Here is a 13,974-nt window from a genome sequence, read left to right on the forward strand (position 1 = left end):
TGCAGACAGAATTCATTTGACAAATCCAGAGGGACAATCCCACAGCTGAACAGTCAGGATAAAGCACTGCCCACACACTGCACTGTTCTATTAACAGATGTCAGGATTATTTTTGGACCATGGCCTAAAAACAGCTTTTCTCAAGCCTTAAGGTGTGTAAATAATTTTGTTTCTATTATTTCCTGTTCATTGCTGCCATTTTTACCTTCCCTGAAGGGTGAAGGTGTGAACCAAGGCAGCAGCATTGGCCAGCTCAGTGTGAACTGCTCTGCAAGCCAATACATGGAAATGCAGCCACAAGTGATGCCCAAATTTAGTAGTTCACACTGATGCCAAGCCCTGGAGTTTCTGTTACTCACTTTATCCCACCAAACTCCTGGGAAATGTGTAAGAACAGTGGTTTGGGGGACTTACCACATCCACGTGTGTCAGTCTGGCACAGGAATTGTTCAGGGGCAGGGAAAACACACACACAACTCTTCACAGGTAAAAAACCAGTCCCTTTCCTCCTCTGGAACAGGCAAGATCAGATCTTTTCTCTCCTAATTACCAAGGAATTTGTGAACAGGCAGTACCTGGGGCTGACATGCTACACCAGAGCCATGGTTGCATCCACATTTAATATCCCTTATGTACAGGCTGCAAATATCACAAAAGGAAGAGGAAAAACACTCACAGAAGTCAAGTAATTCTGATTTTATATTCAGGCTTTGCAAATCAAGGATGTCCTATTTTTACCATTCATTCAAGGCAAAAGTCTACACAGGCATGTCAAAAGCAGGAATTGAAAAACAGTGAACACAACAGTCTTGAAAATACGTTTAATGTCTAATCTTATACAAAAGTGACAGCATTTTCAAAAAAATATCAAATCCTGTATTTATAGCTTCTCACTATCATACAGCAATATTTGTTTCATCTAAAGAAAATACAGCAGCAGGTGATAATCTATACTTTAAAGATGTGATTGCTTATATTTCGTATTGTAAACAAATGCAGTATGTCAACCTCAAAGCACAAGTCAAAACGAACTCCTCAGCAATTGAACTCAAAATGATGCATAGAAATGTACAAATTCCATTGCAAAAGCTTCAGGCCAGAAGTTGCTCACACTTGACATAACATGTGATAAAGTTACTACACGGTATATAGTGACACCTTGAGTTTTTACACAATAGATTAACAGGAATACCCTTTTCACTGCTATGCAAAGAACTCTGCTCACAAAAACAAAGGGGTTATGAAACAGTTTTCATGACCTCAAGAAATACGAATATACATTGAAAAACATCCCATATATATTGAATTTTAGCCTAAATGTTCCAGTAATAAATCCTGCCTATTTCAGGAAGAACCTAGAAGTCTAGTTACTTTTACAAAACCCCTTTCCAAAAATCATTACTTGCTACTTTTGCTTTATCCTTTCCTACCTCTTCCCATTCCCTGCAGAGACATATGGCCAGTGCAATTCCAACTGGAGGGCTGCTACTGCATGATCCATTCATTTGGAATAAATGTGTTTTCATTACAATGATTTACAGTCTAAGGCTGCAGGTATCAAAAAAGCACTTAAGCAAATGCAGTCAATGTTGCTTACGTTAATTTTAAATTAGTCTTGCCAAGTCTGCTTAGGGGGTAACTGGGGTTTTTTTAAGGTTAGTGAAGACTTGCACTTTTGGTTCTTATTCCAAGGGTTAGGTTGCTGGGGTTTAAGTTGAAGTGTTAAAAGTATTTTTGTTCAGCTCCAGTATTGTCTTCCTAAAAGAAAAAATAGACATTCCTTTGCTATCAGCTTTCATGACGTTGGATTAAACAGCCACAGCTCAGCTGGCTGCTTTCTCCTGCAAAAATACTGTAGGACTTTGCCATAAAGGCTATGACTACCAGGGAGCATCACCACCAGGTCACCCCATGTGCTTTCAGAGTGTCCATCACACGCATGCAGGAAGCCACGAAAGTACTGGAAGAGAATTAACTCGTGTTCACAGTTCCATGATACAAAGACTCCCTAATGAGCTACCATGTGAAGCAAAATCTGTTCCTAATTCTACCCACAGAGGCTAAGTCAGGAGATCCCCAGCTGGGGAGGAAACAAACTGTCCGTGGTCCAAGTGTAGGCCATGAAGTACCACCAAGGGACGTGGCCGCGTCCCGGCAAACCCCTCGGATGTGCTTGGCACAGACATGGCAAGAACACGAAAGCTTAGGGCAGTGCCCCTGGGGAGAGGCAGCTGCACAGCAGTGCACAGGCTTCCTGACATTCAATTTCTCCCAAATTCCTCCTACTCCGTGAGGTATGCAGACACCCAGCTGGGAACAGGGGCTGCTCCCAGGGACAGCAAACGAGAGCCCCTCGCGCCCAAGCGCGGCAACGAGGATCTCCAATGTGACACAACTGTGCCAAAAACTGCTGGGAAGGGAATGCTCAGGTTGGGTTTTAAGCTCAAGTTCAGTTTCCAGGGACTCTGAAAAAGTCTGCCAGGTTTACACAACCCAGCAGCCAAGTCAAATTTGAAATGACTAGAACCCAGGTCAGAAATAGGGAAGTACCTACGTGGGGATCAGTTTCTCTTTACACAGACCAAGCCAAACTTCCAACCACCACAGAATGAGAACTGGCAACAGGATGTCCTCATTTGCATGCATAAAACTCACATTTTGCTGATTCAAAGATAACTGCACATCCAGGTTATTTCACTTGCACAGGAATGCCTGTTTGTGAACACCAACAGTGTGCTGACAAGTCACACCAAGGCTTCCAAACGTGGCTCTTCTCCTCCGTAGTCCCAGACCTTGCAATTGGTTTGAGTATGTACAAAATGCTGAGAAAACCTTCGAGTTCACATGCTCTGTCTTGTTAGTTTGAATTACTGTAGCACGTTCAAAAATTAGGTTTCTTGACTAAAATGCTGAAACACTTTCTCTATTGACTTTTTAGAATAACCTGAAAATAGACAAAATATGACTATCCATCCGTTCAATGACCAGCAGGAGTCTGGCAACGAGACTTAAAGCATTAAAGGAAATTTAAGAATTAACTTTTTTTAATTCCGTGGGCCTGATTCTTTATAATCCTTACATGGCAACTCCTGTTTTTCCAAGGAATACTTGCCAACATAAGAACCACAGGTGTGTTAGTTGATTTCTTCTCCTTGTATTTCACTTGATTAAACCAAATAATTATGCCAGCATATGAGCAAGGTAAATTGATGTAAACTGCTCCTTCATACTTCAAATGCACATACAAGAGGCAATATTCTTCATAGCCCCATACATTACTGAAACAAAAACTGTAAAAATCTCTGTAAGTAGTGGATGAAGGTGGAAAACTACAGTATTTTGTTGCCCAGAACGTATTCAGCGGTAAGGCTGCAAGAGAGAATAAGTCATGGTCAGTACAGGTTTTTCACACAGCAGTTCACTCACAGTTACAAATACTGTTAATTAATCACAAATTCACCCTTATATTTTGTTATTCCCTCCCCATTGCTGTCAGCAAGCACACTGGATTAAAGAGATTAGAATATTTTCTCTTTCAGAATTATTACAATGCTTTCCCCCCTTTTTTGGCTTTGGGTCTTTCCAAGCAGTGGAAGACCACTATAAGGTGAGACATTAACACAATTTAGCCATTCTGGTATGTTTAATATTTAAATTGCTGTTATCCCACTGACTTGAGGAACACAACTTGAGGTGTGCTGAAGCTCCTTACCTGCACTAACAGGTTTTACGCTACTGAATTTCCCCACTCAAAAGTGAAACGCTTTACAGTAATTTGACACCAAAATGAAATACTCACATGGGGACCACCAGGCATTGATGGAGCACCAGCAGGACCAGATGGCACTTGAAAAGGATTAGGGGGCGTAGGATATAGTCCTGGAGCTGGATATGATCCTGTGGGTGGAGGGAATGGGCCGGGCGGTGACGGTCCCCACGTTCCGGGCGGGACCGTACCCCACGGTACTGTCGGCGCAGCCCCTGGAGTCTGGGTGGGAGCAGAATATGGCCCTGGGGGTGGATATGGCATGCTGGGAGCAGGATACTGCCCTCCCATTGTTGGTCCCCATGCTCCAGAGGGCATGGATCCCCATGGCCCAACAGGAGCAGGAGGTGCAGCTGGCTCTGTTGGACCTCCGTAAGGTCGTGGAAGCTCTGGAAAGGGCATATTTGGTGGAGGATACTGCCCTGGTGGGACAGGACCTGGCACAGTTGGGGGTGGATATGGACCACCAGGAGGAGGGCAGGAGGGTCCAGTAGGAGGAGGAGGAAATGGAGCAGGCGGTCCCGGGGGCATTGAAGGATACATTCCCGTGGGAGGAGGTCCGAAGGGCACGCTGGAAGCCGAAGTGTTTGGTGGCAGTCCCGTTGGAGTCATAGGGGGGGCGCTGGGGTTATTCCAAGGGTTGGAAGCCGGCCAGCCCTGCGGAGGCTGCCCGGGCTGCTGGCCAGGCTTGGTGCTGCTCACTTTGGAGGTTTTAGCAGGCGACTGGTCTGGTAAAGCATCTGCCAACTGAAAGACAAAGCGGCGGTGAGAATGGAATGAGCGGGGCCGGAATTCCCGGCTGCAGACATCCCCCCACCACGTGGCTACAGCCCAGCTGCCCGAGGGAGGAGAGGAGCTCTGCAGGGAGGAGAGGAGCTCTCGGCGGCTGCACACAGATGATTACATTCATTTTTGTGCAGCTTCTATCACTAAGGCAGCAGAGGCATACTGACAGGCCGCACTTAAAAAAAAGCCAGAGATAAAAGGCGACCCCACCACACGGAACAACAGGCGGCTGCAGCACAGACCCGAAAACATTTCCCTAGATTTGCATGACAACTATCCTGATGCCATGAAAGCACAGCTCCGTTGTTAATGTCACAGGAGAGAACCCACGAGGCACCCGGCAGCTTCCGATGGTTAGTCCAGGGATTGCTACACCTACCCGAAAGGAAAACACCACCACTGCCACACACAGGAAATGTCTCAGCTGTCAGCTCCCCTTTTCCTTCACAAAACCATGTCAGCTTTTGGAATAATCAACACAACTGGCTGATCTTCAGGAAAGAAAAACTGTTACTTACCGAAAAATCATCAGTTCCAGACATTGTGCTGAAAAGTAAGGTAAGATAAAGTGAAATTTGTTGAAAATAATAAAGGTATTTTTAAGCAAGACTAAAGGAGACGTCTGCATTTGTCTCATTGGGAGCTCAGCAGGTGCAGAACCAGCAGCACCTCTTGGTGCCTTGGCTCCACACCAGCTCCTGGAGCTCGGCTCAGGGTGAGCAGTGCTCGTGGACACCTGTGCCAGGTGTTGCTTTGGGGATCCCCACTTAGTGAATAATGGGAAAAAATTTACTCTCTGTTTTAGCCCTGGGTTTATTGCTGTCCCAGCTGCCTCCCTGTGCTCACAGAGTGACCCAAACATTTTCTCTAGATGAAGTTCCCCTGAAAAGGAAAGCCCTGAGCCTCCACCTGCCTCCTCTCAGACAGGTGTGACACAGGATGAAAATGGGTCACATTGCAATAGCAAAAAAATATTTTAAGCATTCATATGGAGCATATGGAGCCTGCCCAGACAGGGAGGCCTGGGAAGGATTCCAGGTGTTTTCTAAACTGGGATTTGGAAAAGGTATAGCAGGATTCTTGTGGGTGAAGTCAATGCCTCTAAACCGAAGCATCATTAAATCAGAGAATCATGGAATGGTTTGGGTTGCAAGGGACATTAAAGATCACCTAGTTACAACTCCCTGCTGTGGGCAGGGACACCTTCCACCATCCCAGATTGCTCCAAGCCCATCCAGCCTGCCCAGGGGCAGCCACAGCTTCTCTGGGCACCCTGTGCCAGGGCCTGCCCACCCTCAAAATTCTTCCCAATCTCCCATCCATCGCTGCCCTCTGGCAGTGGGAGCCATTCCCTGTGTCCTGTCCCTCCATGCCTTGTCCCCAGTCCCTCTCCAGCTCTCCTGGAGCCCCTTCAGGCCCTGCCAGGGGCTCTGAGCTCTCCCTGGAGCCTTCTCCTCTCCAGGGGAACATTCCCAGCTCTCCCAGCCTGGCTGCAGCCCTGGAGCAGTTCTGTGGCTCCTCTGGACTTGTCCCAACAGGTCCATGTCCTTCTGAGGTTGGGGACCTCAGAACTGGAATCATACAGATCTTATTGCTAAAAATAAAAACTATAGCTTGCTGATGGTTCATCCTCCAATTATTTCAGAATAAATAACACCACCAAGGGCAGAGGATGCTTTTGTTTACATTCACCAACTCCAGAGCCTGACTGCAGAGGTGTCATTAATATGTATCCAACTTCCAACCTCTCCACACTTCCAAAAAAATAGGCACCAAAAAATAGGGACCAATGAGACATATTAACACTTAACCAGAGGTGAGGAACTGTTTAAAAAGATTACCAAGAGCAGCCAAAAAGTTTTAGGGGAGAGTGTAGGAGCCAGAAAGGAACATAAGAAGAGGAAAAATGTAAAAGACAAGTCACAAGTATAAATACTACTGCAAAGTTGGTTCCCACAAAACAAAATCCTTGTATTTCCCTTGTTGATGGTAAAGAACTGACTTCTAAGACAGAGAATGGTCTCGGGCATGGAGGTTCATACAGAAAACCCAGCTCAAATAGGTTTAGAAGCTCCCTTAGGTTAATATATACTCACATTATTTACATGTTACTCCTTTAGGTTAATATATATCCACATTACTTACATTATATTATTTACACAATCTTCTCTGAAACTGTATGGTAAGTTTGTTACTACCCACACAATCTCCTGACCTCAGGACAGCTCTGGATCAGACAAGGGGCCATTTAGCTCAGCATCCAATTTTATCTTAACAAGCAGAGAAGAACAAGAACAGGAATGACTCTCACCCCAACACTTCAGTGATTCCAAGCTCAGACACCTCCTAAGACAATTTCCATGGAGCAATAACCTCAAATAATTCCTTTTTTCACAAACACATCCAGCTTCCTCACTTAGATGAGGGGATGTCCCATTTGCCCACTTCAGAGTTGTTCCTACAACACCCACTGGCTGCTATTTGTTGCACAAAAGCCACCTCCTTTTTTTGTTCTAAAAAAACCTGGATTTTACTACTTTCACTTGTAGCTCCTCCATTCTTGCAGCTGAGGAAATCAGCAAGTCTATTCTAACCCACCCTGCCCGTGCTGATCATTATCCTACAGATTTTTACCATTTTCTTTCATCTCTCCCTTCTCCAGGCTGAGTTCCAGCTGTTTCCCCTGACCCCTGTGCAGCAGCTCTTCCCTACCTTTGATTATTCTCCCTTGCCTCAATTTGAGGCTTTTCCAAGTCTTTTGTATCTTTTGGGATGAATGACAAGAAAGAACCACAGAGAATTGAAGATGTGGGATAACCATTGATTTATACAGTATCATAATTATGCTCTGGTTTGTCTTCTATTTCCTTCCTAATACTTCTTCATTTTTCAGCTGCTTTTAGATCCCTATGGAACTGACACTTCTGTGGCAATATTTCACTCCTCCGTGTCAAGGGTCAGCCCAGCATTTTATATGTGAAATTATATGCACCACTCTACATTTATCTAGTCTGAATCACAGCAGATTTATTGCCATTGAATTATTTCTCCAATTTATTACCTAATCCTTACTTTCCTGAATGGCTTTGTATCAACAGGACACTGCTCATCTCATTTCCCAAGTTATTTATGACCACGTGGAACTACCCAGACCTCTGTGGAAACACAGTGAACTTTTCAAGTTACACCTAATAATTTAAATAACCCTTTTAAGAAATACCTTGTGATTTAAATAAACCTTTCAAGAAATAGCTAGTAATTTAAATAAACCTGTCAAGAAACACCTAATAATTTAAATAAACCTTTTAAGAAATATGTATCTACAAAGTTGATGGAATTCAGTGCCTAATTGCACGAATACAAAGGTTTGTTAAAACTCCAGTATTAATTCATAACAGCAGTAGTTCTTTCAAGTAAGGTCTCTCTGTCTCAGATGAGGAACATTTCAGATCAAGGACTATTTGTTTAAAATTGAGAAAGCAAGTGAACTACATCAGGGAAATGGTTTCTGCTCCTGCTATTAACAGCTCAGCTGTCTGAGACATCTATTACAAACTCAATTTCTCTTCAAGAAATACCTCTTCTGCTAAGAATTCATTAATTTTTGCAATTAACCACACTCAATAATAATAAGCTGGCAGGTGCTTTTTGGTGGTACTGTAATTCAATTTACCTCCATGGACAGAGAAGTTATTTATCATAACCCCAAAAATAAAGGAAAACAACAATTAATATGCAGACATGTACAAAAAAACTTTTACATAAGTGCACAGATAATAATAATAACAACCATGATCATAACCAGGTTATTAAAAACACCACCAAAACAGGTCAAGAGAATCCTCATTTCTTTAGGCAGATGGAGAGATGGGATAAGACCAAGTGAAAACCAGATCTACAACAGACTGAAAATAGTCCATAGAAGAAGTTGGAACATTTGCTGCGAGGGAGAGAAGGAAGAGAAGAAAGGAAACTAAAGGAGAACTCAGAAGAAAATCCTGTGATCTGCCACAGAAGTGTCAGAGAGGAGTAAATTCAAGTCAAGCAGTGGGTGCACACAGTTGAAACAGGCCTGCTTCCCAAATATCAACTGATATCCCCAATATCTGTTAGCAGATCATTCCCAAATATTTCTGTGCCATGAAAATGAAGAGAACAATTCTGCTGCATGATTTATTAAAAAAAAAAAGAAAAAGAAGGAAAAAAAACTAGTTAAGCATAGCTTATAATGAGATTTAGTGGCTTTTTTACTTTGGCAAGCAGACAAGAGCAACATTTGCTGGCAACATTTGGGATAACTGAGCCCATGCCAAGCATGTCAAGGATCCTCTTGCAGAAAGGATGCCCTATTTCAGGGATGTTTTTTAAACAGACATTTAATCTGGCTACTGCCACCTTCATCTCACAAAAAAGAAACCGAAATTACCCCTAACATTCAGACAACATATGAACTCATCTGTACTTAAATCTGGAATCTATATTCCATTCAGGTTGTTCAACACTAGCTACAGAATTCCAGTCAAAACCCTACAGGAATATCAATGATATTATTACAATTATTGCCCAAGGCATTCACATGCTCACCAATCAGACTCAGAGACAGTGTCAGACCTCCAAGTAACTAAATTTTAAAGTCCCTCCAGATCACACATGGGCTCAAGATTTTAGGAAAAAACCCCCCACACTGAATGGTGGCTTGATGGGATTTTTAGAGTCATTAGAATGAACCAATTATCCCTTGAAGCTTTCCTGGTGCACAAGCACTGATATCAGCACAGAAACCCATTCGTGTAACAGACATTCCTTCTGCCACATTCAAACTCTACTCCAAATTATCCTCCCTGCAGTTGGGATGAAGGAAGAACAAATGGAAGGAGGGCTCAGGAGTTAAAGTCACTTGGCAGGGAGCAGACAGACAACAGAGCTGGCAGCATTCACAGTGAAGTCCTGCTTGCATCCACTGTGCTGTAAGATAAGATTCCCTTTGTTTTCTGAAGGCCAACGCCCCCTGGAATCATCTCTGGCTTCCCAGGGAACCTGCCAGCTCCAGCTCTGTGGTCAGGGCAGCACCTTCAGCCACCTCAGAGCACCAGACTGAAGGGAGGGAGGGAGATGATCAATGCCTGCAAAAACAAGGCTGCCAGGAGCTGAGTCCCTCTCACCCTTTATCCTGAAGAGCCATGAGGGACAGGAAGGAGTTCACTGCACCTGCCCAGAAATGACACCCTGCAAAACCTTCAGGCACAGGCCAAGGCCTCCTGGATTTCCTCTCCATGAGCTGCTCCCAGAAATCACCAGCAGGAAGGTGAGATGGGCCAGGCTGCACTGGGAAGAGAGAAAGGCTGGGAAGCACAATTCCAACCCAGCTCTGGCAGTAGAGTTCTTCCAAAGCCTTCACAACCAGGGGGTGACTCCCAGGGAGGTCTGTGAAACGCCTGGTGCTACGTGAGCCGTGCTAAATCCGTCCTACCGCACAGCTTCCACAACAAACCAGCTCCACGCTGGTTTTTTCAGCTCCAAACCCTCTTGGATTGCATCCATCTCACTGAAACTGTGGGTGCAGTAGCAATTTTCCCCATGCTTTTGCCTTTCCTGGCTTTTACCCACCATCAGTCCTTACAGACCCTCATTAGGAAGAGCCATCCAAAGCACTTTTTCTAACCCAAAACTAAGCATCAACTGCTTTCCTATTTTTTTTTTTGAGTTGTATGACATTATTCCAACACTTGATGCGCCAGATTTAGTTCCTGTCTCCAAGATGATCTTTCAAAGACAGAAGAAGGTTTTCTGGATATGCAAGAGGCTGTGCTGCATTTCCACTGGGTGGCACGGCTGCCTCGGCAGAGAGGTTCCTTTGTCACTCCAACATGACTAATTCCTGCCAGCACCACCTCATCCACAACAGCACTGCTGCCCACATAAGTGGAACTACCCAACATAGCACCCGGAGAAAATGGAAGAGACACCAAGTCTTTGACGGCTTCTAAATGTTTTCTAAAATATGCAAATTTCTGCAGCTTCAGGCGTTAAATATCAACACTTCAGAGGCGGCCTTGAGAGGATCCCAGAATGGTTTGGGTTGGAAGGGACCTCAAAGCTCATCTTGTTCCACTCCCATGGGCAGGGACACCTTCCATCATCCCAGGCTGCTCCAAGGCCCACCCAATTCCAGGGATCCAGGGGCAGCCACAGCTGCTCTGGGCACCCTGTGCCAGGGCCTCACCACCCTCCCAGCCAGGAATTCCTTCCCATTATTCCATCCATCCCTGCCCTCTGGCAGTGGGAGCCATTCCCTGCTCCTCTCCACATGAGCACCCCAGCCTGGCTCCAGCCCTTGCAGCATCTCCCTGATTTCCTCTGGACTCGCTCCAGCAGCTCCACCTCCTGACTTTGGGGGCCCCAGAGCTGGACACAACACTCCAGCGGGGTCTCAGGAAACTGGAGCAGAGGGGCAGATTCCTTCTCTTTCCCTCCTGCTCACTCCCTGGGATCCAGGGGCAGCCACAGCTGCTCTGGGCAGCCTGTGGAGGGCTTCACCATCCTCACAGGGAAGAATTCCTTCCCCATGTCCCATCCATGCCTGCCCTGGCAGTGGGAGCCATTCCCTGTGTCCTGTCCCTCCATGCTCTCCACTTTTCCTGCAGACTCTCTTCAGGCACTGCAAGGCCACAATGAGATCACCCCAAAGCCTTCTCTTCTCCAGGATGAACCTTCCCAGCTCTCTCAGCCCTTCCCCACAGGAGAGCTGCTGCAGCCCTCTGATCACCTTGGTGGCCTCTTCTGGCCCCTTCCCCACCCCTGAAGCCTCCCCAGTGCTCACACACCATGAAATGATTTGGTGTGCCCTGGGTGTTTATCCTTTGGGAAAACACAGTTAATTGGCAAACAAACCAACAGCTACATCATCAGTGGCTATGAGAGGCTTGGGGATGTTTCTGCCCCTTTCCCTGTCTGTTATAAATGAAAAAATGACAAAAGTCAATTCTCAGATGTTCAGGACACATGTCATGAAGACCCACAACCAAATGGTGACTATAAACTGAACTACCAAAAGAAAACAATTCCTCCAAACAAAGGAGCTGGCATTTTCCAAGAGCTGAGGAACACAAAGCCAGGAGGATGTGTGATGTGTGCCAGCTCCTCACCCTCAGCAGGCCATGCAGCTCCCAGCTGCCTCCCCAGCCAGCCCCAAGCCCAGCAGATGGCCCCACACGGGCACGGAGCTCAGGGAGGGGCCCTGTGGGAGTGCCAGCTGTGACACACAGTCAGGGCACAGCTCAGTCTCCCCTGCCAGACATCCCTCCTGCCACACCCCCCAGCCCTGGGAATCCTGGGAAAGATCTGTCAGTCCAGCAGATCTTGGAATGATCCTTCAGAGCTGACTCTAAATTATCTTGAGAGCTACATCACAGAACCCAGAGTGGTTTGGGTGGAAGGGACACAAAGCTCATCCCATCCCACCCTGCCATGGCAGGGACACCTTCCACTGTCCCAGGTGCTCCAAGCCCTCTCCAGCCTGGCCTGGAGCACTGCCAGGGGCAGCCCCAGCTTTCCTGGGCAGGCTCTGCTCTCCTCTCCTTTACTGCCATTGTTTTGGATGAAATGAACACGCTGCCTCTGAGGAGTGACCATCAAACAGCTCCACTGCTGTAAAACACCACCAAACCCACATGTCCCACTGCAGCTGTGCCCCCACCTCTCACACACACCCAGGCACATTCCTGCTCCTTGCAGAGGCTTTCCCAAAAAACCACTTTTCAGGATCCACGCCTGGCACCTTCCTTCAACTGGCACCAAAATGCACTTGGATGAACTGGAGCTTCAGGAACACCCAAAACGCTTCCCAGGGCTGCCCTGATATTCACCAGGAATTTTTCCCTTCATGCCCTGATCTCCACCAGGAATCTTCCCTTCATGCCCTAACATTCACCAGGAATTTTTCCCTTCATGCCCTGATCTCCAGGCCTGATCTCCACCAGGAATCTTCCCCTCATGCCCTGATCTCCACAGCTCCCGGGAAGGGCACGTTCAGGGCGTGTCATTTCGCTTTCAAAACCACCAAGCAGCTGCTTTTGTTCTCGCACCACTGGCCATAAGGCTGAGGAGCATCAGATCAGCACGGCTCGCCACGGGATTCTCCTGGAAACAAGTTTTTTGTCAAAAACGAAACCTGTCAGGCGGGCAGCACGGACACCACGCGGTGCTGGCCATCCCCTGCTGCCTTAAACGCGTTAAAATTTTATAAACAAACTTCTCGCCAACTCCGAAAAACCGGCTTTCCCGAGCCCTTCCGCAGAGAGCCAGCCTCACCTTAAAGTCACTTAAACGCAACGCACGCTCACTGACCTGCTCATTAACAAAACCGGCCGCGAAACGCGCACAAAACAATTAAAAAATTAACAATAAAGCCGAACAAATACTGAACCCAGCCAAGGCAGCAGCGCCGCTCCGCAGCCGCCAGGCCCGGCCACGAGCGAGCCCCGGCGCTCCGCAGGGACCAGCACCGCCCGCCCCCCGCCGGCGGGGCGGCACCTCCGGGCCGGCCGAGGCGCGGCGCCCCCGCCCTCCCGCGCTCCCCGCGGCGGCGCGGGGCCCGTGCCGGCGGCGGGGCCGGGTGCCGGTACCTGAGCGGGGGGAGCCGGCGCAGGCCCGGAGCGACGCGGCGGCCGCAGCTCCACCGCGACGGGCACCGGAACCGGAACTGCGTCACGGAGGCCACGCCCACGCGCCCCCACCCCGCCGCCGCCGCCGCCGCCGCCGCCACACCGGAGGCGCGCGCGCGCGCGCTCGGCCGCGCCCCTCGACGGCCGCGGCGTCACCGGCGCCGCCCACCCGCGGCGTGGCCACGCCCCTTTCCCGCCCGCAGCGCGCGTCTGGGCCACGCCCACCGCTGACCACGCCCCACCTGTGTCCCCGCCCACGAATAATGCACAAGCCACGCCCATCAATCATAAGCCCGCCCATTATCGCCGCGCGGGCTCTGTGGGGGCCACGTGACAGCGAGCGCGGCCCCGCCCCTTCCCGCGGTCACGTGTCGCCTCCCCCGAGGGGCGGGCGCGGCCCCTGAGGGGACCCGGCCCGCCATGGCCCCGCCGCTCCGAGCGCGGCTCTTAGACAGCGCCTCGCCACCATTTCACCACCATTTTCATCACTTTTATTAAAAAACCCCACAAACTTGTGTCGTGCTTTGTCGCCCCCCTCGTCCGTGAATCAAAATCTGCGCCGTGCAGTTCAAGACCTGCAGAAGAAACTGACAAAGCAAAGCACTTACCTTTCTGTTCCTTCAAGATTCGAAATAGCCTTAGTGTAAAAAAAAAAATCAATTTAACTACTAAGAAATTGAAATGTTGTTTCTGTGTGCAAGGTAAATTGCCATTGGTGGTTCCAGTAAAAGCTCCAAGAGCATTGATTTGTTTAGACCT

At 47.8% G+C, this 13,974-nt stretch overlaps 1 protein-coding gene and 1 long non-coding RNA gene across 3 annotated transcripts; both read right to left on the reverse strand.

The window, feature by feature from the left end:
• Positions 1–806: 806 nt before the first annotated feature.
• Positions 807–13,307, reverse strand: MAPK1IP1L (mitogen-activated protein kinase 1 interacting protein 1 like). 2 transcript variants are annotated; one of them, XM_064423084.1, is made up of 4 exons: positions 13,177–13,307; positions 5,071–5,098; positions 3,800–4,513; positions 807–3,369 (listed from the first exon to the last, which is right to left on the reverse strand). In XM_064423084.1, the coding sequence occupies exons 2-4, from the start codon at positions 5,092–5,094 to the stop codon at positions 3,358–3,360; spliced, it is 750 nt and encodes a 249-aa protein (XP_064279154.1). In that variant the 5' UTR covers positions 5,095–5,098; positions 13,177–13,307; the 3' UTR covers positions 807–3,357. The 2 variants fall into 2 exon arrangements, with proteins under 2 accessions (XP_064279154.1, XP_064279153.1); XM_064423083.1 differs by lacking the exon at positions 13,177–13,307 and adding an exon at positions 12,899–12,921.
• On the reverse strand, positions 8,733–12,892 carry LOC135302539 (uncharacterized). Its single transcript, XR_010364125.1, has 2 exons — positions 12,477–12,892; positions 8,733–12,444 (listed from the first exon to the last, which is right to left on the reverse strand). It is a non-coding gene; the product is annotated as an uncharacterized LOC135302539 (long non-coding RNA).
• Positions 13,308–13,974: the final 667 nt, after the last annotated feature.

This window comes from Passer domesticus, chromosome 6 (genome assembly GCF_036417665.1).
Source record: "Passer domesticus isolate bPasDom1 chromosome 6, bPasDom1.hap1, whole genome shotgun sequence".
Classification (NCBI taxonomy): Eukaryota; Metazoa; Chordata; class Aves; order Passeriformes; family Passeridae; genus Passer; species Passer domesticus.

Bases quoted from the DNA above. Each gene is read 5' to 3' on its own strand.
- MAPK1IP1L (XM_064423083.1), bottom strand. The intron at 4,514-5,070 runs GTAAGTAACAGT...TTTGTCTTTCAG, and splicing joins CTGGAACTGATGATTTTTCG to TTGGCAGATGCTTTACCAGA.